The sequence below is a fragment of the Geotrypetes seraphini genome, chromosome 19, assembly GCF_902459505.1.
Source record: "Geotrypetes seraphini chromosome 19, aGeoSer1.1, whole genome shotgun sequence".
NCBI lineage: Eukaryota > Metazoa > Chordata > Amphibia > Gymnophiona > Dermophiidae > Geotrypetes > Geotrypetes seraphini.
Window position 1 is genome coordinate 14444320 of NC_047102.1, and position 24389 is coordinate 14468708.

Consider the following 24389-nt stretch of genomic DNA (forward strand, 5'->3'; position numbering starts at 1 on the left):
GTCTTTTGAGGCTGTCTGTGGAAACAGTCTATAAGCGCTGTATGCCATCTGTCAGAAAGCCAATAGAAACCACTCCAAAGGTCTGAATGCAGTCCCAAGCACGATTTATGTAAATGGGGGGGGGGGAACGGGACATGGAAGAGCATGTGGGGCTGGCTCAGCAGCCAGTGTAGGCCAGGGGTCTCAAAGTCCCTCCTTGAGGGCCGCAATCCAGTCGGGTTTTCAGGATTTCCCCAATGAATATGCATGAGATCTATGTGCACGCACTGCTTTCAATGCATATTCATTGGGGAAATCCTGAAAACCCGACTGGATTGCGGCCCTCAAGGAGGGACTTTGAGATCCCTAATGTAGAAGGTCCCTGGTTTGATTCGTGGGTCAGGATTTCTGCTTTCCTGGCTGGCCAAAATTGGGGATGCAATGAAGGCAGCACTAATCTAACCCCCCCCCCCCCAGTAGAGGATGCTGTAGTCACTGTGTGGGAGTGATGCCAAAGAGAGCCAAGCCACATGAAGCCCAGCCCCACAATGATCATTGTCAGGGTTTACCATATGGCTCCAGCATGGTCTTAGCAAGAGCGGTTGAAGTAAAAACAGACATGGTGGGGGCAGAATTAAGTTTGTGTTGATGCGGGTTCACTGAGGCAGCATGGCGAAACGCGTCAGAACCCATTGAACCCCTGCATTAAAAGCTAAGTCTGTTTTGAAGTTGAGCATTTAAAAAGCCAAAAAGTAATTTAAAAAGATCAAAAAAGTGAGAGAGTATTAGACTTATAGATACTACAGGGACCAGTGCAATGATTGAGAATTGAGCCGTATCAGTAGTGGGCTAAAAAATTTTGCTTACCCAGCGGTCTCATAAGCTAAAAACGGTTCTCTGAGCACTAACAAGTGTTAGAAAGTGTGTGTTATAATCACCTGTGTGCACATTAGTTCATATCTGTATCCAGAAAAAGGAGGACAGATTGAGACATCAAGGTTTTACTTACATTGCTTTCAATGGCAATAAAACCCAGATGTCTCTATCTGTGCTCCTTACTTCCATTGCTTTCAGTGGATGTAAAACCCGGATGTCTCAATCAGTCCTCTTTTTTTCTGAAGCCATATGGTAACCCTAGTCATTGTAATACCCCAACCGAGTTATGTTTGGTGGTTGGAATGAAGGCTCATGACCCAAGATCCATCCTGATTCTGAATGAGGTGGATAGATAAGATCAGGAAAGACCTGCCAGGTCAAATAAACAAGAACCACAAGGTCATGAATAGCACATCATTAAATCATATGCTAGGGATCAGTCAGGACAAGAGGCCAGAGACAGGGTTCAGACAGTTGCTTTTATTTTATCATAAAATAATTTGGGCTCTCAGAAACTGTGTTGGTGGGTGTACAGAGGTGGAAAGATCAAATAGAAAGGCAGATGGAAGACAAACAATCATGTGGAAAGAGAACAGACTCTAACATCTTCCTTAAAAGCTTTGACTAGCTGCTGATGGAAGCCCCAGGAAAGACCAATTGCAATTGAGTTGGAAACCCAACAAAACAGGAGGAAAGAGCTAGGCCAAAACAAAGAAATCTATGAAGCCTCCCCTTTGCTGTGAAATTACTGGAGATGAACAATCTAGAAAGAATCAGACAGCCGAGACAGCTTAATCTTCAGAAAAACAGCAATACAGTCTCCATGGCAACCGAATACCTAGAGTGTTTTCGCAAGGGAAAGACGCATGCAGACAGAAGTAGCGTTATGTAAACAAGTCCCATCTTTTTCCTAAGAGGGCAGAAACCCAATACTGCACTAGAACTAAAATAAGGCAGAGCTGTGCCCCGATCGATTATCTTAGAACATGGTCCTGGGCTCTAGTGAAAAATCCACACCCCAGTCTAGATCGCCAAACAGTGCATGTGCTAAAACACAGCTTAGTAAATATGAACCCAATGGACAGCAGGTGGCATTTCCTCTGTTAACCAGCCACACAATAGGGATGTGTGAAATGGGCAGGGAGTGTGCATTAACTGCGAGGCACTGTAGGTAACTGCATTTTGTTATCGGCTATTCATCAATGCACGGTAAAGAAATTTCCTTTGTGGCTTTAAGGTTACTGTGCATTAATTTTGGCAATTACATGCAATAACTGTGAAACCTTTACACTGTAATGACAAAGGGTTAGATTCACTAAGCAAACTGATCGTGCACTGATCGGTTTGCGACCTCGACCCCAATTCACTAACCTCCTGGCCCGATCCTGTCCGCACCTGATCCGATCCGCGAATGCAAATGAGGGAAATGGAATGCAAATCTAGGAAGGCAGCGATTCACCGACAGTTTTCAGGCACACCGACTGGGCTGGCCGATCCAAAACCAAGCGACTGATGAGGACCAGTCACTCACGCCTTTCCTGCTCTCTCCTGCCCTGAAATACCAGCCCTGAACAAACCCTACTCTATGCCGCCCTGCCTGTCTCATGTGTTCAAGCAGCAAGCCTGCTTCTCCGTCCGCTAAACCATCAAGTCTGTGGGGAAAAGTGCCGCCCCCACTCTCTCCTGCTCTCTGCCGCCCTCCCCGCAGTGCAGCCCCGCTTTAAAACCACGGGCTCGCACTGCGGGGAAGGGCAGTAGAGAGCAGGAGAGTTGGGACAGGTTTCGTGTTCTGTTCCGTAGTCTGGAAGTTCCCCCCCCCCTCAGCTTTTTTAAAAGAGGCTGCAGCGAGTCCCGTCAGGAGACGAGATTGGGCCCGGCTCAGCCCTTTGCCTGCCATTACTTCGCCACCCCTCCCCCTTTGTTTTGACCTGCAGGAGAGCGGCGCATGCGCAGATCGCATGTACAGCCATTGATGATGGTCTGCGCGTGCGTCGCGATCGGTCTTCAGTGATCCGTGAGATCGCTTGTGGGCGTGTTTTCGATTAGGTCATTTGCATGGGGAGCCTTTAGTGAATCTAGCCCAAAGTACCAAATTGCGCTGGAATGTCAATTCATCTGTTTCCTGAGACTATAGGTCCACCACCTCTCTAGCAGATAAGAACGAGCACCGACACAGGCCTCATCACCCAATTCTTTTCCCCTCCTCTCCTTTCATGTTCTGGCTGTCATAAAAGGATCAAGGCACAATTATCACTGCTCAACATTAACTAAAGCCCCCAAGAAATGACCCTGTAAGTTAACAAAGAAGTAGAAGCCCAACAGGGGATTAAACAAAAAAGAAAAGAAAACAATCTTGTAGGAGGGGGTTAGTGGATAAGGCCATTCAGAAAGAAAACAAGCGAGGGAAAAGAAACATTAGAAAAAAAGGAACCATGAAGGCACTGGGAAGACAAACGAAAAGTGGCAAAGGAAGAAAGTGGCAGAAAGAAAAAGGAGAAGAAAGAGAATGAGGCAGACAAAGGTAGACGAAGAGATGGGCCTAAAAGAAACCAAGAAAGCCTCAGACCTGCATTTCAATAGTCCTTTATTAACCAAAAACAGCTTGGAAACCGGGCAGAATGTTATTTTTGGAAAGGGTGATAGCACCTTAGCACAAAATTCTGTAACCCACTGTCTAATTTCAGAAACACTGCAGTGTGCTTGGGATTCTGATACTCTTCACAGGAGGACACCCAGTTTAGAACCTGTTCCCAAACCCCCCTCCCAATCATGTATAAAATCAGATTAGGTACGAAATATAGAAATACATGGCCCTAATGGTTCAGCATCCATATTTTCACTGAACTGCACACAGAATTTACTGTATCAATATTCAAAAGCAAGGGAATTTTGTTAAAAATCACATCGTGGAGTTCCTATATACCACTTTGTCCAGTTTCCAAATATACAACATTTTGCATACAACCGAGAGAGGGGATGATCAGCATTAGGCCACAGATTGCTTCAAAAACAGCATGGGGCCTGTTCCATTTTACCTATGAAGTGTATCGAAACAGCATAAATTCTTCTCATATGTGTTATCTGAGATTAGATAAAATGACATACAGAAATGAAGGACAAAATTCTTATGTAAAGGTTTCACTGCCTATGACTTGGAGACTGGAATATAACTAACACTAGCTTCTTGTCCTTCCTTCTACAGGCATGGGGAGGGCTCCTTGTCCTCCCTATGTATGGGGGATGGCTGAATGCCCTCCCTTCCTCAGGTATGGAGGCTAGCTCCTCATTCCTCCCCTCACCGACAGATACAGAGAAAACTCCTTGACCCTCCCTTCACCTATACATATAGCAAATGATCCATGAACCTATCACATCGACTCTTCCCATACACAGGGAGAGCTCATACATTGTGCCAAGGGAATTAAGATATGACCTGTAGATATCATGAACATATCATGGATCATGGGGGAAGAATCTTTCTAGTTTTCTGATATAGCATCACGAATCACCTGCCCAATGCTGTAGGGTCACAGGGGCAATGCCCTCTCCCAACAGTGCCAGGGGTCATCGGCACAGTTCACTCACCACTATCTACAGTTACGCAGGGTGGAAGCTTGCTATCTGGCTGATATGACAATTGAGAGAAACTTGCTTGTCTAATGAAACCACGTTTACGAGAGGTGGGCAGGTAATTCAGACAATGAAAACAAACTCCATGTTTGGATTTCTATGGAAGGCTTTTACTCCACTTCTTTAGTTGAAAAACACGGGCAAACCTTGTCGGTGCACTTTAAACTGGGGTAGTTAGCACAGCATTCTTCGCTAGAAATATGAAGACAAGCACCCCTTTTATGTTCTGTGTTGCTTTGAATTCCAACAAATCACAGATGTTTCAATCTTGGGAAAAAGAGAACGTATTAAAAACATACATTATCATAAATAGTATGTATACCAATCAACATCTTTTCCCATAATTCTGTTCAGTCAGAGGTTCCTGGCACAAGTAAAGAGGAGTGATGGTGTGGTGGGCTCAACTAGGAAAATCGCTTCTCTTCCAACACGTAGGTCTTCCCCGTGGGTGCTTTTCGGAAGAACAAACTATTCCCTCGGCTCATGTTTCCCTGCAATTAAAAGGTAAAATTAGTAATTAAAAGTCCAATTCAATCAATGATAAAAGGCATAACTCCACCGTATAATTTCTGGATCTGGTCTCCTTAGTCATGCAGCTCAATCAATCCACGCCTGGCTTCACTTTGCTAATCTAATTCTATTCAACTGTATGTGTCCTTGTCATGTCCACACTGATCCTATACATGCAAGAACGCCATTGCTCTACAGCAGCGGTTCTCAACTCAGTCCTCAGGACACACCCAGCCATTCAGATTTTCAGGACATCCATAATCTGACCAAAGATCTACCTATGTTGGACCTGTAAACCCAGTGTGGATACCTATGCTATTTGAGTGCACTACTGGAGGAAAGGCGGGAAAGGGGAGATATGATAGAGACGTTTAAATCCCAAAATTTAACTGCAAAATATTACTCGCCAGAGAAGGGTTACACTTCCCCGATAACCATTTCACAAACCAGTGGAGAAAAAGCCTCAAAAATCTCAATGCAGCAGTAAACAACTTCAATACTGTTTAAAATCCAAGCTGCTTATGTACTATCACTGGCAAAAAACTCTACCACCACTGAAATGTAATTATCAAAAGGGTAATATGCCCATCACTATGAAACAGGAAAAGCGAAAAAAAAGTTTTACTTAGCTTGGGACCATGGTCTGAAACGCCGTGCTGTGCTGGTAGAAAATGTCTGGCCAGACTGTAGATGAAAACACCACGGCACCGTTTAGATGTATAGTCCATGGATTGGGCATGGATTCTGGACTATACATCGTGACGGCGTTGTGGGGGGTTTGTAATCCCCCACATTATACTGAAAACTTCACTTTTTCCCTAAAAAAGAGGGAAAAAGTTAAGTTTCCAGTAAATGAGGGGGGTTACAACCCCCAAAATGCCAGTGCGATCTCTATTAAGTAAAGTGGGGGGGTTCCCCACCAACACCCCCCATTGGAGCCCCTTAAAATACTGTTTTTCTTCAGTGCGCTTCTGCCTTATGCTCAGTTGTCTGCGCTGGGTTGTCGGTGCACCTTTGTCGTCGCGTACTTTTGTCTATGAACCATCAAACACACTGCAGCAATCTGTACAATCCTCTCAATCTCCTAATAGTTTTTAAAAAATGAGCCTAAGTAAACCACATTACAATAATCCAATATGCTCAAAATGAGAAAAAAAAATCCATTCTACTGATATATTTTCAAAGGTCATACCAAATGTTTAAACAACTGCAAAGTATTTTTAAAACTATGCAAGGGGTCCCAATTTTTCAGACACCATGTACATCAGAGTGTAAATGTTATTTGGTCATTTAAATTGCAAATATTTTTACGATGTTGTAATTTAACTGTTGTAACCTGGCTTGAGTCCTCAGGAAAAACAAAGCATGAATATAATAAAGCCACTGGCAAACAACAAAGTCACAAAGGGGACACTAGATGTAATTTGGAAAAGGGCAGTTAGGAATAAAATACCTCTCTGCTAAGTTGTTTCCAGCAGTCAATCCAGGAGTGGTATAGAGGAGCGTAAGGAGGAAGGCCTCCAGCCAGCCTGAAAAAACGGAGAAGAACCTTGATCACTATAAACCAGAAACAAGAGCTTCACAAAGAAAACAGTACACAAAGACGCAGTAATTCTTTGCAATGCTATTTTTATGTATCTGAGAAAACAACAATAAGTCCCTTCTGACAATAAATCCGAAGGATGGAAAATATTAAACTTGAAACTTGAAAATAACAGGATGAAGACAGACTGACAGATCTATACAAAAGGAAATGGAATAGCCAGAGAAGCATAGGAACCAACATCCCTAATGAATATGCATGAGGAATATTTACACACAATGCAAATCTCTCATATGCATATTTAATCAGGAGTATCCTGAAAAGTTGATCTATTTGATTAGAGGGGAAAAGGGGTGGGATTTTATTTCTGATTGTGGCCTGGGACTTCTGATCCTGCAGTACCTGTTAAACAAAGATAAATCCCTAAAACAAACCATGAATGAACAGAGTGGGAATTCGGTATCATGTAGGATTGACCCTGCAATATGAATCTAAAGCCCATGAAATACATAAACACGGGTGTATAAGGACACGACTGGCAGAGGAGGTGGCCAACTAATGCACACACTTTGTCCAGAGAGCCACAAGGGATTCAAAATGAAAGATGAGCTAGATTGTATATACTAAATCTTACAATGGCTACTAGAGGAGAACCCTTGAATCTCAGGCCATGCACAAATCCTCTGCCAAGTTATTCCCAGTATCGCCAAATCCTCTCCAGCACACAGCAAAATTTGATAAGAATTAGAAAAGGTATAGAGATATGTGAACCTGAAATGTGTCTTAGTCAGGAACTAGAGTGTGTGTATATTTGATAAGTTTCAACACTATTTTATAATTTGCCTGCAACGGTAGTCATCTCATCTTGAACCTTTAAAAAGGGGACGAATCACAAAAGTGTTTGTGGGTTTGTTTGTTTTTTTTACACACTTCATATAGCCCTCCAAATAGATTTCTGGAATCGATTCCTTTCAGCTGTATTTTCAGCATCGTTTTAATCACGCTGATATCTCTCCAGGGCACTGTTGATTACAGACAGCCTGAAATCCACATCTCAGTCTTATTTCACAGGAATATTGGTGCAGAGGCCCCTGCGGGATCTCAACATCCCTGTTCCAAACCCCATGAGTTCTGTCCCTTTTTCATTCCTGCAATCTCTGCCTTAACCACACAAGCTTTGAATACTTAGGATTTTAAAGTGTTTGAGGCTTGTGCAGATGAGGACAGAGCTTGCAGGAATGGGGCTGGGACTGAGACAGAGCCAGAGCTTGCGGGGATGGGAAATTAAGATCCTGCGGGGACAAATTTGTCCCCGAGTCATTCTCTAGGACTATGTACCATCTTGGTAACTCTTCTCTGGCTTGCCTCTCCAATGTCCACACATTTAGAGGGGATAAAGCTTCCAGAAAGGAAAGGTTTCACCAATAACTTGTTCAGAATCACTATGTCCTTGTGTCTAGTGTTTAAATCTCCCTCCCAATAAGCCTTAAACATTCTTTGAGGTCCACCGATTTCACCCCAAGATCTATATTCAGTGAATACCATCTACTGCTTCCCTGGATTTCTATACCCAAAACATGAATGATAGTCCCCACAGCACTGAATATGTGAAACAATTGCTGACTCACCCACAGTGATTGACAGCCATCAGATTTGAGACAAGAACAAAAGGATAAGTCAGCATACTGGCGAAGAACTAAGGAAAAAAGGAAACGATAAGCACCCATTAGAAGCGGCAGCAGCATTTCACATCCATCACTAGCTCTTCAGGGCAATGCACCTACTCCCATGAATATAAACAACATCCTGTCAACAAAGTGATAAAGTCTAAGGAAAATCAAGCTCACTCTCCACCAATCACTGCTTCCTGTGGTTATCTCCTGTGCTGAAGCTCCAAACAGAAACTGGACCACCTCTTTACGGCAGCACTTTTTCAGCTGGACCGATTCATAATTCTTCTTTTGTGTTTTATTTTTACGCTGTAACTCTCGCTTATTCCTGAATTCTCTCCTTACCTCATCCCCAGTTTCAGAACATAACTCATTTTCACAGAACAGGTGGATAAATGGAACAGTCCGCTTGTTGATCTTTGGCGATTTATAGTTCACCCCTTTAGGACTTGATTGCACGAACCACTATGGCTTCTATTTTTGATTTCTGATGGGATTAAATTGCTTTGACTAAATTATTTATGAACACCACGTCCTTATCTGTGTTCCTTGAAAATGTCACGTATAAACTTAAATTAATAGATTGTGATCTTTTGCTAAACTGCAATAGAATGAACTTAAGTATATAGGTGAGTTAATTCACAGGTTGGCGCCGGGACAGGGCACAGCAGTGGCCAGGAGAAGCATGCGCGTGCTTGGCCATGATAATGAAAGATTGTGGCTTCAGGCTATGATCTTTAAAGGGCAAATATATAGTCACTGGCGTTTTAGAATGTTACACATTTTGACAACGGAAAGTATGCAATTATCAGAATGGGATACTAGACAGGGAAGACAATTTTTTACTATTTGAACATAAGAAGTTGCCTCCACTGGGTCAGACCAGAGGTCCATCGCGTCCAGCGGTCCGCTCACGCGGCGGCCCATCAGGTCTATGACCTGTGAAGTGGTTCCTGACCATTTCTATAACCTACCTCTAAGAACATAAGAAGTTGCCTCCACTGGGTCAGACCAGAGGTCCATCCTGCCCAGTGGTCTGCTCCCGCCGCGGCCCATCAGGCCTATGACCTGTGAAGTGGTCCCTGACTATTCCTATAACCTACCTCTACTTCTATTTGGCAACCTTATTTAGATACTTTAACATCACATACTCGCAGTCGTGTATTATTTAATATGTTATGAATTTTTAAAATTACAGCTCTAGAATGGGGGAAAGGGGAGGGAATTGGGAATATTTGCTTTTATTGATAATGTTTATTATATAATAACTCTGTAAATTTTGTTTTTTCTTCTTGTTGTATTTGAAATGTTTTTTACTCTTTTGTTTGTATTTGAAAATTTAATAAATATGATTAAATATTAAAGGATAAATATCTCCAAGTTCATTCCCTTGTGCCTGAATTTCCAGAAAGCTAGAATTTATGCTCATCTAACACAACCGTCTTGCTGGACTTTTTTTTTTTGAGACAAGAACTGTTACACCAATCATTAGACATGTAATCGAGGGAGTTACTATGATGTCATTAGCTTAGAAGCATAATAAAAGGAGCTCGGAGCTAGCCACTGGCAGCACCTCCTTCCCGACTCGTATCCTGTGTGTGTGTTCGCTGTATTCCAACCCTACATATACTGAAAATACATTACACAAAAACAAGTCTGAAACTTACTCCTGTAACTGCTTGCGAGTAACCTTTCATCTCACCCATACTAGACATCTGAAAGCAGAGAAACCAAAGTAAATATTGTATTGTGTCTAAATCCAGATAACTATACATTATACTTGGAATGGTGCTTCTAATTTTTTTTACATTCTTGAGCAATAATTTCTGTATTTAGGAAGAGAAACATTTCCTACCCCGTTATCCAGTGCATAAGTATTGATGAGGTAGGCCAACATATTACAGAGCCACAAGGAAATGACATCACCTAAGAGGCGGGGAATAAGGCCTCTAGGGAAAAAAATGAAAACAAAATACCAGTTTTAGGAGGAATAGGGAAAGATGCTAAAATTCAGGCTAAAGCAGAAAACAAACTGGGTTAAAAAGGCTATTAATATGTTTTGTTTCTACTATTTTTATCCCCCCTCCCCCAAGGATTTCATTTCCAGAACTCCAGGGAGATAAAAGTAAGTGTACATTAAATGTAGCCTAGGTTTTTAGCAGAAAAGTGCTTTTTATGAAAAGCTCATGTACGGAAAACCATCACAGAAACACCCTGTGTTGTAACACCATTACAGAAACTCATGTAAACCGCTCTGAACTGTCTCCCCAACAGAGAAGCTTTCAAAATACAGTCTACCAGTTTCAACCCTAGATAAAGGCATACAGAGGGATAACCTCGATCGAGTGGCGGTTACAACCCCAAACACTTTACTGGCCAGACTAGATAGGATATACTGGTCTTTATCTGCACTATTTGTTATATTCCTTTTATAGAACTAAACTACCGCTGTGACGGCTTTTAAATTAACTCAATCTCCCTCTGGTGTTTTTGCCAATGAATTCCAGCTTGCCACAGCCAACAAGGTACAAGACTACTCTGTTATGATGATTATTATTTTGTAGGTGGTGTTTGTTTACTTTTATCTGGATCTCAAATGATAGTTTCTCTACAATACTGCTAAAATCAGATCCTTCCTTAGCGCACTGCCAAGGCCCTCATCCATGCCCTCATCACCTCTCGCCTAGACTACTGCAACCTGCTTCTCACTGGCCTTCTACTAAACCATCTCTCTTCCCTTCAATCTGTTCAGAACTCTACTGCATACTTCATATTCCATCAATGTCGCTATGCCCTCGTTACCCCTCTCCTCAAGTCACTTCATTGTCTCCCTATCCGCTTCCGTATACAGTTCAAATTCCTCTTAATAACCTACAAGTGTATTTGCTCCTTAGCTCCTCAGTATCTCTCCGCTCTCCTCATACTTACCCCCCCAAGGCACTCTACTCATCGGGTAACTCTCTTATCTGTACCCTTCTCCTCCATGGCCAACTCCAAACTCCATCCCTTCTATCTTATTGCACCGTATGCTTGGAATAAAATGCCTGACTATTCATCAGGCTCCGTCTCTGGCAGTATTCAAATCCAGACTCAAAGCCCACTTCTCTGAAGATGCTTTCAATTCCAAACTCCAACCCACCTGCTAAGCACCAATATCTGCCTTATCATTTCCTCTGTAATTCCCCCCAACTGAGCACAGTGTTTTGGTGCATCTTATTGTCCAGTTTATCTATCTTGACTAAATTGTAAGCACTTTTGCGCAGGGACTGTCTCTTCCATGTTTTGATGTACAGCGCTGCATGTCTAGTAGCACTATACAAATGATTATTATTAGTAGTAGTCAGTGTTTTACCAGCCATCTAGGATCTGTTTTGTTCTTTCTAATTTGATGGGTGAATGTCCTCGTTTTCCCGCATCATTTACAAGCATTTTTAAAAATTATATTATATACTGTATGCTAAAACAATATAGCACATACTTAAACAAACAATAAAAGAAAAAACAAATCAAAATGTCTCCAGCAGATTCCTACTTTCTCACAAAGCAGTCTTCTTGCTGAAGGTACTTACTAACTGAATTTTCTTTTGATTACTAATAAAAGCAGTTGATTTATGAAAAAAGATTTTTAAGTCACCAGCGAACAAATACGTAGTCCCTGTAGGCCTCAGAAATGGCTATTTGTATAATTTTATGGTGCATTTGAAGCCACACGACAGTTTCCCAAGTGCTACCTGACTGTAACTTTTCTGCAAACCCTAGAAATAAAGAAGCAGCTCACTGCTTAGAGCAGTGGACTCAGAACTAGATAAATCAGGGTTCAAATCCCACTACTGCTCCTTTTGGCTTTGGGTAAGTTGCCTCACCCTCCATTGCTTCAGTCATGAATTTGAGACTAAGGCCTTTGAGGACAGAGAAATACCAATTATACCCGAATCATAACTTGCCTTGTGCTGGGATTTGCAAAGGCGAGAAATTGAAGTATAAAATCCAAATTCAGAACAAACCAAGCCTTGCTAGAAAAGGACCGACCACGCACAGGCCGGTAAAAATTAGAGAGAAAGTTGTGGCGGAGAAAAGTAGATCAAGGGTTCTGCATGATTTAGGCTATTGGGAAGGCACTCGCACATGCGCGGTGTGGGCCTGCCAAAGGCTTTGTTTTTGCAATGAATGTTGGGTAGTTTCCACACCAGGGATCCATTGGGGATATCACCCTTATGTGAGAAACTATGTCTTGCTTGTCCTCGGAGAATTAAGAACATTCATACGCCCTACAGATCTACAGTTCATACTTTCCTTTCACAGTTAAACCTTAGGTAAATCAGAGTTGTAAGTTTATTTCTGGTTCTCACACAGTTCCTATAATTGAGGCCTCCCTGTTTTAGTCACTCACTATCTTGAATTCTATCAGTCACTGTTTCAAAGCCATCGCTCAGCATATCCCCCCTCCCCTTTCCAACAACATCCTTTATCAGCATAAGCTTTACCTTTTGTTTTCAACTACAGGCAGTCCCCGAGTTACAGACGCCCAACTTAAGTACGATTTGTATTTAAGAACGCAGTTGCGGCTTCATTTAATTTCACTGAGCAGTATTTCCAGTGGGATAGACTCCTACACTTCTGCAGCAGATTCAGGAATGATGCATGGCCATATTAAGAACAGTGTGTGGTTGTGCATGCTGTACCTTAGAGGGAACCCTGGTAGGGTCAGCTGGCTCTTTTGTCAGCTGGGAGCAGAGGGAAGCAGCAAGAGTTTTAAAATCTACAAGTTCTGAGTTACATACAAATCCGACTTAAGAACGGCTTTAAAAACATAACTCATTCTTAGCCCGGGAACTGCCTGTAATCATACTAACATTTTAAAACTATGTATACTTTCCCATCTTAACTAGCTATGCATGCGATTCATGCTGTCAATGTTATAGCAATGCCTGAAGACTACTGATTCTATTACCTTAATTAAAGAGTTGCTCTTCTAGCTTTCACCTGCATGCGCTTTTAGGTTTAATTCCCTTACATTTTTTTGTTTGTGGTACTGAAGAAGTCTAATACAAAAATATCACTCCAAAACAAAAAACACCACACCAGCCAAGAAAGCTAGCTTATTACTTAAGCGAAAGAAAAGCCTCAGACAAATGAAGAGGTGTACCCACACTCTTCCACCAAAGCATCATAGGAAAAAAAACTTTCACACAAGTTTAAAGTTAGCAGGTAGAAACAAAGAAATAGCCGAGAATGATTAATGGTAAAGGCCAGGCTGACGATCGTTTCGTGGCCGGTAACCACTGCTTCAGGGCCTTAGCGCCAAATCCAGGCTATCAGTACGCAGATGGTTGAAAGCAGCAGTTAGGATCTCGGCTATTTTTTTGCTCCCATCTGCTAACTTTAAACTTGTGTGAAAGTTTTTTGCCTCTGATGCTTTGGTGGAAGAGTGTGGGTCCACCTCTCCGTTTGTCTGAGGCTTTTCTTTCGCTTAAGTAATACGCATGCTTTCTTGGCTGGTGTGGTGCTTTTGTTTTGGAGTGATATTTTTGAATCTTTGGACTATACTTCCCTCCATTCCTCCCTGTTTTGTACTGAAGAAGTCTATACATTCCTGGCCAGTGGTAGACCTATTCAGCTGACTTCTCTTGACACTGTTGGACTACTTCTATAGGTTTTGCCTATCTGAGGCTTTATAAAACTATCCATTTTCCTCACAGCTATACATCCCCATGCCATTTAATTAGACACAGTATTATTAAATCACTACACTCAAATTACTCCTCCCCTATACCTACTCTCTTTCTAAAACTATCTAATGATGAAAAGGCAGAAAATGTAAAACTTACACAAAAAATCCACCAATTCCTTCCTCCTGGTAGATAGTTGTCACGGAATTAAATATTCCACTATGTAGATTCATAAAAAAGAGTGAAAAAAAATTATTATGGTTCTATATGAAGAAATGGATTAGCAATGTTATGGTATCTCAGCAGTATTTTGACATTTTAGTAAGCTGCTGAGTGAGAAAATTACCCCAAAAATAGCTGTTTGGGAACTGTATATTAACATGAAGATGACTCCAAATAACTTCCAAATTAAATATTAACAATAAAGGACCACCAGAGGTCTCAGTGAGAATAATTCTACCAAATTACTATGAAGAGCTCAGAACCTTAACGGTAGAGAGAATACAACCGGGGTCACACCCCTAAATGCGCCCCTCTTAGTCTTTCGCTGCACTTTATAGTACTATTATGCTGCTTTACTGAAACAAATCTTCGGTGTTTGATCAACTCATAAGAAGTAACACTTATCTTGGATTTGTTCTGAGAAGAATGCACGGGTTCTGATGCGTTTCGCCAAACTGGCTTCCTCAGAGAACCCAACATGGTTTCTTCAAAAGTTGTGTTAATCTCTCCTCGTGTCCTGAGGAAGTACGATTTCAAGGACACGAGGAGAGATTAACACAACTTTTTAAGAAACCGTGTTGGGTTCTCTAAGGAAGCCAGTTTGGCGAAACGCATCAGAACCCGTGTATTCTTCTCAGAACAAATCCAAGATAAGTGTTACTTCTTATGAGTTGATCTAACACCGAAAATTTTCAGGACTTTAAAAATAAAATAATTGCCAATAATTAATATCACCAAATTGCCAGTAAATTATTAGTTATGATGGTGAAGGGGAACTTTTGAAGTGCGACAATGGTTCCTAACATTTCTTTCCTCCATTAAGGAAAATGATAAGGCACTGAGCACTTCTTTCATTAATTATTGGTATTTATTGTTTACCTTATTTTATTTTTGAAGTCCTGAAAATTTTGATAAGTATTTGTAAATACAGGACTGCTATTACGCTGAGTTCCCTTTTTGGCTACAGATTTCAATAATACATGTTTTGGGGAAAATGTAAAAAAGCCTTTGTCTACACATTAAGCCTGTATTTGTGCATCCTGTGACTTGTCTGCACAAAATTTAGCTGGGCAGCTGGGGTACATTTCAATCAAGAAGATTTGCCTGGCTAACGCTCAAAGCTAGCCAGATTTATTTGTAGCTCTTAAAATATACAGCTCCATTATTCTTGTAACTTCTCCTGGAAAGGACCAGAATTCTCTCTGTAATTATCCTGGAAATGTCCAGTTGTCTCTTTTGTAATCCGCCCAGAACTGCAAGGTTGAGGCGGAATAGAAATCAGTAATGTAATGTAATTTACCTTTTGAATATTGACCTAAAGTGTAAAGGGTTGTGAATTTGATGTACTGTCTTTTCTGTGGTACAACCAAAGTGGTTTATTGATTGTGTACCAAGGGTAGGATGATGGGTGCAGGTAATAAGAGGATGCATTAAGCAGTCTATATGTGCATGGCTGTTGGCTCTGCTGGTCCCGTCCCCTCCAATGTCAAATTCCTGTTCTGACAGCAGTGTGCATGTAGGCTGCTGCTCTGCAACTGCTCAATGCACACCCTCTTACTGATTAGAGGAGGGTGATGTGCCTGGAGAAGAGGGGTGTCCACCCCGGATAGCTGACACAGCACTTCTTATTGTAAACCGCCTCAAACTATTATGGCTTTGGCGGTATATAAGAATAAAATTATTATTATTATTATATGCAGGTACTGAACAATGATATTTGAATCAATACAGAAATAAATCTCTCTTTCATATGGTTTTAGGCATATGAAAACTATCATAGTTTTAATTCTAAATTTCCTAACAAATCCAGTGCTCTGCTGGAAAGGAAGTTGCAACTTCAAAATATGCCCATGGAGGATGTTTATAGTCGTCATAAATGGTATAGAAATTTTTATTAAAGAAAAAGAGCCACTTAAATCAATTTGGTCCATATCATATTAAGGCTTGTCCACATGCTAAATAAATTACTTCCCAATAACCTGCTTTCTCTCCCAACTCTCTACCATGGTTCTTTGGCATCATCACACTAGAGCTGCTCAGCTTGTGCCCATAAGAAAATAGAAAGATGGAGATACACTCGGGTATTTCATTCACGCAAACATGTGCACACCTCACAATAAATTTACTGGCGTCACCGGTGTTGCCTGTTCAGTGAAAGCACACAACTTGGCCTCACACGCACATCGTCCCTCAGCCACTCACGGGATTTGCAATCCAGTCAATGAATTGTACAGACCTGAAAACATGCACACGGAGAACACTACCTACCAGCCCCTCTTCACACAGATGACTGCACAGATCTCAACGCTTACCAATATTTGGTCTCCCGTCCAATAAACTGAACCATGATCTTTAGTGTAATCACTGTGAGAGAGGAGAAAGTACAACTGTTATTAGCAATGAATTCAGAATGTATCTATTGTGGATATTCCGGGTCATTTACACTGAATGGCATCAGCATTACCAACTCATGAAAATCCTTTTTTCTGCCAGATTTTTACTGACAATTTAATTTTGTTTTCTTTTTAATGAATACGGATTTTACTTTTATAATCATGAGGGCACCCACCTAGACGCCAATTTACGAAGACAAATAGGATCAGGGTGATTAGCTGTCTCTGCCTGTATCACAGCTCAGGGATATGGCCTCACTTTAAATGTGCCTCTTTGAATGATTGTCTCTGTCCTATTGTTTTTGGCATTCCTGTCTAATATTATACTTTTGTACTTGATCTGCTTGTTCAGTTTAAGCGGTATATTATAACTGTGTGCAGCAGCAAGATTCGGGGTGTACCACGAGACGCCAGCGAGGAGAGGCGCTGGCTGACTTCCTACAGGACGTGCCTCTCGCTGCGAGAGGCATGTCCTGTAGGAGGTCAGCAGGCACTGGCACCTCTCCATACCTCTCCTCTAAGGGTTAGCAAGCTCAGGGCCCTGTCTGGAAGGCCTTCGGACATGCGCGGACGGTGACGTGATGACATCCATGCGGACATCCACGCATGGCCGGATGCTCTCCAGCGGCAGCCCCGAGTTTAGCATGCTGCGGCTTTAAAAAGTTTGCGACACACTGTTATATCCAATAAGCCATAACAAGTTGTCTTTATATACTAGCAAATGTGGCAGAGAAACATGACTTGAATATATGTCCGATCACTTACACCTGCTTGGGTATGGTGTAAGTGAAGGCATATACTTTATGCACATATCCGTGTAGATTAAGGCATTTCATAATTTGTGTGTATATGTGATAACTCTGCCTGTGGTCTGCCCAAATTCTGCCCCATATACCCCCCATAAACTTGGAACGTGACAGGGTGAACACAGGAAAATACCAAGATAGTTGGATATATGAAAAATAAAATACAGAAACTATAATTATAGTGTATATACATTGAATGAATTAGGGTATAAATATGCAAAATGATTGTATATATAGAATAAATACAGTATTCTATAATGTATATTCAGTCAAAAGAAAGACTAAAAACAAAGGTTATGCAAAAGCACCATACCATGATATCCTAATACACTAAAACCATCAATGAACACCATCTTTTTTAAATTATTATTTGAATTGTACTTTTCCCTCACAATTCTTGGAATTTTGTTATATTTTTTCTATTTTAATAATTGTTTACTCAGGTACTTTAGCTAGACTTTGAGCCTTCGAGACAGGTAGGGAAGTTCTAAGTACCTGCATTTTATTGTAAACTGCTTAGATCTGTAATATGCTTAAGCAGTTTATCAAATGTTAATAAAATATAAACATCTGAAGCTCATGTATGGCTAACCATCACAGAAACACTCTGTCTCTATATAGTACCCCTTTGCTAAAGATAATATACCGTAGCAAATGTATTATATTGTAACACCTTTACTATGGCTCACAGATCATAGCTTATATACTGTAACACTATTACTGAAGCTCATAACACCGTTAGAGAAGCTCATGTAAACTGCTCTGAATTGACTCACCAGTCATTAGTAGTGGAATAGAAGCTTCTAATAAACAATAAGAAGCCTATTTTATTCCTATGAGTTTCTTAGCATTTAGTGTGCATCAATTGTTACCCACCTTGGAAAAGGAGTCCTTAAAAACTTGTCTTTAAGAAATACTTACTACATACTCGAATATAAGTCGAGACCCCCATTTCCCCCCCTCAAAAAAAGGAGGAAAAATGGTTGACTCAAATAAAAGATGGGGGCTTAATATTCAAGTGCCCTGGCCCTGCTATGAACTGCACCCAGTGCCCCCTCCCTCCCCTGCCAGGCTGATTGGCTGTTATGAGTTCTCGGAGTCGAGAATTCGAAGCAGCCTTGAATGGAGCAGGAGGGCAGGAAGATTGCTCCATGCAACGGTTGGCTACCAGGGACCCAAAAGGTACATGGGGGAGGTGTGGTTGTCAATTTTGGCAGGCACAGGAGGCAGAAGGCATTCCTCCTGTCCACCGCGAGGCTGCCGAGGAGTTGGGGGAGAGGAGGGGTGCATAGGGTTTTGGATTCAGCTGGGATGGGAGGATCCCTCATATTTCAGCCCACCGCTGGACCACCAGGTTTTGCGGCAGGCCCTGTGGAGGGGGGGTGGGTAGGCGATGGCCCAAATATAAACCAAGACCCCCATTTTTGGGCCTTTTATTGGCCCCCAAATCTCAGCTTGTATTAGAGTATATACGGAATTTGTGATACAGATTGAGTTTATTTTCAAGTGATTACAAATTCCAGTGTTTTTCTGGTCCTCTTTGTATGACCCAACTTACACCTTTGTATAACCTGGCTCACCTTGAGCTAATACTATAAAAGTGTAGGTTAAATCTAATATTTCAAATAGATTAGATGAGATGAGATTAGTGGTCAAGTGCAACCAACAGAGAAGGCCTGAGGTACAGGTGGATGGATGCAGAATATTGACACAATGTACAAAGGAACCAAGAAATAGTCTCCGACTGCCAAGTGCTGCAGTCTCACAGACATCTAAGCTCAGGGGGCTGAGGATAATGGCCTGATTGTGGCCACTGCTCCCTACAGAAACAGAACCTCTCATTCATGATTTATTTTTTTTTTAACCAACATGAATTGCTAGTTACAGACGTGACTTTTTCCTCACTTTTTAAACTGATTGTCAGTAAGACTAATGACAATAAGTAACTCTGAATGACAGCCATGTAGCAATGATCTACAAACTTCTAATGGTAGCCTGCTTCAACTGACTTGTAGAAATTCCGCACCGGACCCCCCCACCTCATCACCAATATCAAGGGTAGTAAATTTCTCTGTTCTGCCGTCTAGCATCAGGAGGATGTCATGAACAGCGGCCATGCAATTCAGTGTGCAAGGACGTGCCATGAAATGGCTATATAATTAGGCAGAGGGGGGGTCTAAGAACATATAGAATTAATGCGGAGGCAGTTTAGGAACATGAGGGCATACCGTGGAATGGATGTGTGATTAGTGTTGCAGCAGAACGAGCCACCATCTCCCGAGAAGTCTGAAATAAAAGCAAAGGTTAACACAACTGTGAAAGCTTAAATACGAATAAAATCAGGAAGGGAAGAATCCTGAAGACAGGATACAATCAATTACCCGAGGGGGATATAATCTACAGGATTATCAAGGGCAGAATCAGGTATAAACTACATGGGATTTAACACATGGCTAGTGCTGTATTTTCTGTTGTGGAATGTTAAATGATACAGCTTCATTTAAATTGTCTAGGTCTATTGAATTTATGGCGTTTTAGATATTACTGCCAATATGGGCAGTTTTCCTACTGGCTCATTGTATTTCTTAGAAAATGCCAGTATGGGCCGTTTTGGCTGACATCATCACACCAACAGAAATGAGTGTGTGCTCAAAGCGTGCACAGGAAACAGCAACATTTCAACAATGTGGAATTATGGAATGGGTACTGGCAGGGATTAAATCTTTAAAAGGTCTTTTTTTCAATATATTATAAGTATGGCATGAAGCTTATGTGGCTTTTTTTAATTTTTTATAGAGGCCTGATATAAGCTGGGATTTGAAACTCCCTGATGCAGAAAAGTTCTTGCAAACATTAACATTTTTTTTTTTTTTTACTTGCATCTTGCATTCCTATTCCCTGGGAACAAAAGTAAAATATGTTGTCATACTTAGATATGGGAGATTGCCAATAAGCCAGGTGGCCATTTGCATCCTATAGCTAAATATAAAAATGGGTAAAAACATGAGTCCCTAGAGCAGAGTGTCTCAAACTTTTTTAGCTCCGACACTATAAACGGAGCAAATATTTTTCACAGGACACTATAAAATTGCAAAACCAACAAAAAATTAAATTTGAGAGTTATTGTATTTAAAGTTCTTCAAATTATGTATGGGTACTTGTAACAATGGTGAAACTAAAGTAGATGGAATAGAATTACTAATTAATGCAATGGATGTGCTTGTTTTTGAGTGCAAATTAACTCAAAACACGGCTCAATAGTTGACGAGCAAACTTGCATTTCATCATCCACCATCTGCAGGCGTTCTCTTTTTTTAATCTAATTTCTTTCAGAGCTGAAAATCCAAGTTTACAAAGATAAGAAGATCCAAGCAGTAACAAAACCTCGATTGCTTTCTTGTGCAAGTTAGGATAACTACTGCATAAGAAATTAAAATAAAATTACTTTCTGTTAATTTTCAAGGAAAAACATGTAAAAAAATGATGCCTGTCTGGGCGGATGTATCCTTACGCACACAGATGCTCATAACATGGCAGACTCTTACGTACACAAAGTACTTGTAATCTATTCTAGTGTAAACTTATGAAGGGGATTTTTAAAAATAAAGTAAAATTCTGGAATCTCTTCGGGGCACACCACTGTGCCGGGACACACAGTTTGAGAGACACTGCTCTAGGGTTTTAAATTTAATCTCAGACCCTAAATTTAGGGCAAGAAACTTCAAAATATATCACTGCCTCTTACACAGGCTGCGAATAAGAAATTTAAGCACTGAAACAAATTCTTAGTACAATTACTACCCTTTTCTCCCTTTATTTGTGATATTTTTCTTACTTTTTTCAGCCAACAATTTCTTCTTGCATCTTTGGGTCTCTGGCTTAATTGGAATCGGAGCTGAGATTGGAAATAGAGAATGACACGGTGACAAAATTCATCACCGTTCCCGTCCCCGCAGATAACCGTGGGAAATAATCCCATGTCATTTTCTAGTGTCTATTTCAGCCTCAGTCCTTCTACACCAGCATTTTTCAAAGCAAAGCTTGCAGGTCAGTGGTTGTGCCCAATTATACTCTGATTCTTATGTGAGCCAAGGATAATGAAGCCATTGTGACATCACTGATGTGATTGGTTCTTAGGCACTGGTGGAATGAGGCATTATGACATCACAATATCTGCTCTGGAATGTTGCTGCTCAATCTCAGCATTCTTCAAAGCAAAGCTTGCGGGTCAGTAGTTGTGGCCATTCATACTCTGATTCTTATGGGAGCCAAGGATAATGAAGCCACTGTGACATCACTGATGTGATTGGCTCTTAGGCACTGGTGGAATGAGGCATTATGGCATCACAATATCTGCTCTGGAATGTTGCTGCTCAATCTCAGCATTCTTCAAAGCAAAGCTTGCGGGTCAGTAGTTGTGGCCATTCATACTCTGATTCTTATGGGAGCCAAGGATAATGAAGCCACTGTGACATCACTGATGTGATTGGCTCTTAGGCACTGGTGGAATGAGGCATTATGGCATCACAATATCTGCTCTGGATACCAGAGACTGTCATTCTGTAGTGTCTGTTTCAACCTCAGTCCTTCTACACCAGCATTCTTCAAAGCAAAGCTTGCGGGTCAGTGGTTGTGGCCATTCATACTCTGATTCTTCCCTCTTTCCTTAAAGAATGACATGAAGATGGTTTCCCGCGGTTATCCGCGGGGACGGGAACGATAATTAATTTTGTCACCGTGTCATTCTCTAATTGGAAATGAGGCTTAATCTCCCCCCCCCTACTTTACACACCTTCCTTTAACCCACTCCAACAGCACTAACAAGCTATAAACCAGAAAAGTCAGGGTTCAATTCCTACATCTCCCACTGACCTATTTCATAACCTTGGGCAATTCATTTGATCTCTATTGCCTCTAGTACAAATTAGATTGTGAGTTAATTTGGATAGAGAGATAACTCATTTATCTGAATATAATTTGCTTTGAGCTCAGATTTAGAAAAAGGCAAGTAATAAACCAAAAATTCCACAAACCAAAACAATCCTAAGCAGAGGATTGGGCACCAGGGCTTTTTCTGCAATCGTGGGACCTAAATTTGGCCATTAGATGTTGCTGTTTCATAGGATGCAAACTTTTATAACCTTTCATTTTTATTCACATCTGTAAAGTGGTCTATCTATGTAACAGAAGCGTTATATATTTCAAGTAGTAAGGAAAACCCAAGGAATATGGATGACCTAATGCAAACATATAAACCTTATGGGAAATGCTGCAGTATTTCAAAAGCTGGATCTTGTGAATATTTGTAAAATTCTCTTGCCACTCTTCATTCTCTTCAGTTTTGTGCAGAGATATAAGCTAAACTCGGTGATTTATAGAAATCACATGCACAATCTCCAACATACATGTTCAAAGAGTCCTCAAGTATATAACATCCAGGAACTATTATTAAGAGCTGCAGATAATGACTCAATCAAGACCAGTGATGAGATACAAGACAAAACAGGGAATGGTGATAGTGATATAATGTGATAAGAGAAGGGCTCCAACATCTGGTTTTGTTACCAGTAAGAAAAAGTAACTAGCACATCTGTACCTCCTTGACAACTTGGTCAATTGATGATAAACCCTCTTTCTGCTCATTAGCCATATCCTGAAGGAAGAAGAAAAATACATGAGTTCCTTTAAGATTGATTATTGGAAGAGTAGTTGATGATACCAATACCAAGTCCCCTATGGTGGGTCCTCTAGGAAAGATTGTCATTTGTCCCACACCTACCCTTTGCCAAGTGGATAGAAAACCAAAACCAATGGCAATGTGGGACGGAGTTTACAAATATTTATTTTCTACTATGAGGATGAGGTTTAAAATGAAGAAGATGGAGAGAATTCTATAAATTACTACTGCTTCTACTATTCCTTTTACAGAATCCAACTGAAGAGGGAAGCACTAGGATTAAATGAATGAATCCCATACACCTCCAACAGTAGGCGCTCTAGAAAAGGGACAGTACATAGCTCAATGCAATATCCCTGAACAAAATCCAAAGCTTAGGATTTTTACCAACCCCCTCCAACTAATTCACTAGTCATAACTTCAGAAGCCACAGGCTCTGTTCTGTTTATATAGCTTATATTTGTATTCTACTATTTGTGTTCTACCGAAATCCTGTGATCTGTGCAGCCCAGAATAACTCAAGTATCGGCAAGGGTTATATAATCTTTGATCTCATAGCTCATGAATTTTGCATATTATTCATACCTTAGTCTCACTTGAAGCTCTCTGCGTACATTCCTTAGCTCAGAAATCCCCACTTCCAGTTTTCAGCTACCCCACACTTTCTTATTCCTTATATCTATACCATAAACCTACCAAAAAGTTTCTTAACTCTTCTATAAATACAATTCTATAGAGACCTAGCAGGACCTCTGACAGCCAAAATTTTATCTAGTCATCTGATCAGAGAACTATGTCTTTAGCTATACTTGTCAGCTTTGTATAAATACTACTACTACTAATCACTTATATAGAGTTGAAAAGCGTATGCAGCGCTGTACATTTTGACATTTATAGACGGTCCCTGCTCGGAAGATCTTACAATCTAACTTGGACAGATAAGACATGACTTAGAGAGTAGGGATTGAGAACCCAAGGTGAGAGAGGAGAGAGGAGTCGAAAGCACTCTCGAAGAGGTGGGCTTTTAACTGGACCTTAAGCACTGCCAGAGATAGAGTCTGCCATAGGGATTTGGGCAGTTTGTTCCAAGCATACGGAGCAGCAAGGCAGAAGGGACGGAGTCTGGAGTTGGGCACAGACAGGAGGGACTTACCAACTGAGCAGAGCTGGGGGGGATCATAGGGAGAGATAAGTGAAGAGAGAGAGTGAGGAGCAGCTGAGTGAGTGCATTTGTAGGTCAGTAAGTGGAGTTTAAATTGTATTTGGAAACAGATGGGAAGCCAATGAAGTGACTTTAGGAGAGGAGTAACATGAGTAAAGCGGCAGAATGCATTACCACTACTGTCTGAATTATAGTCTTTAAGCTCTTCATACCGGAGGAATGGATACAGTTGTTTTGCAGCTATATGAGGAT

The 24389-nt window shown here is 41.0% G+C and overlaps 1 protein-coding gene across 2 annotated transcripts in view; it reads right to left on the reverse strand.

The window, feature by feature from the left end:
- Positions 1-1315: 1315 nt before the first annotated feature.
- The window catches only part of MTCH2 (mitochondrial carrier 2), a 41678-nt gene continuing 18604 nt past the window's right edge, over positions 1316-24389 (reverse strand). For both annotated transcript variants that reach the window (XM_033928306.1, XM_033928307.1), the window contains exons 5-13: positions 22895-22951; positions 19527-19584; positions 16412-16463; positions 14037-14096; positions 10064-10157; positions 9876-9923; positions 8167-8234; positions 6449-6524; positions 1316-4976 (exon numbers count right to left, since the gene is read on the reverse strand). In XM_033928306.1, coding sequence (XP_033784197.1) covers positions 4890-4976; positions 6449-6524; positions 8167-8234; positions 9876-9923; positions 10064-10157; positions 14037-14096; positions 16412-16463; positions 19527-19584; positions 22895-22951 — 600 coding nt within the window. In that variant the 3' untranslated portion in view covers positions 1316-4889. The remainder of the gene's footprint in view (positions 4977-6448; positions 6525-8166; positions 8235-9875; positions 9924-10063; positions 10158-14036; positions 14097-16411; positions 16464-19526; positions 19585-22894; positions 22952-24389) is intronic.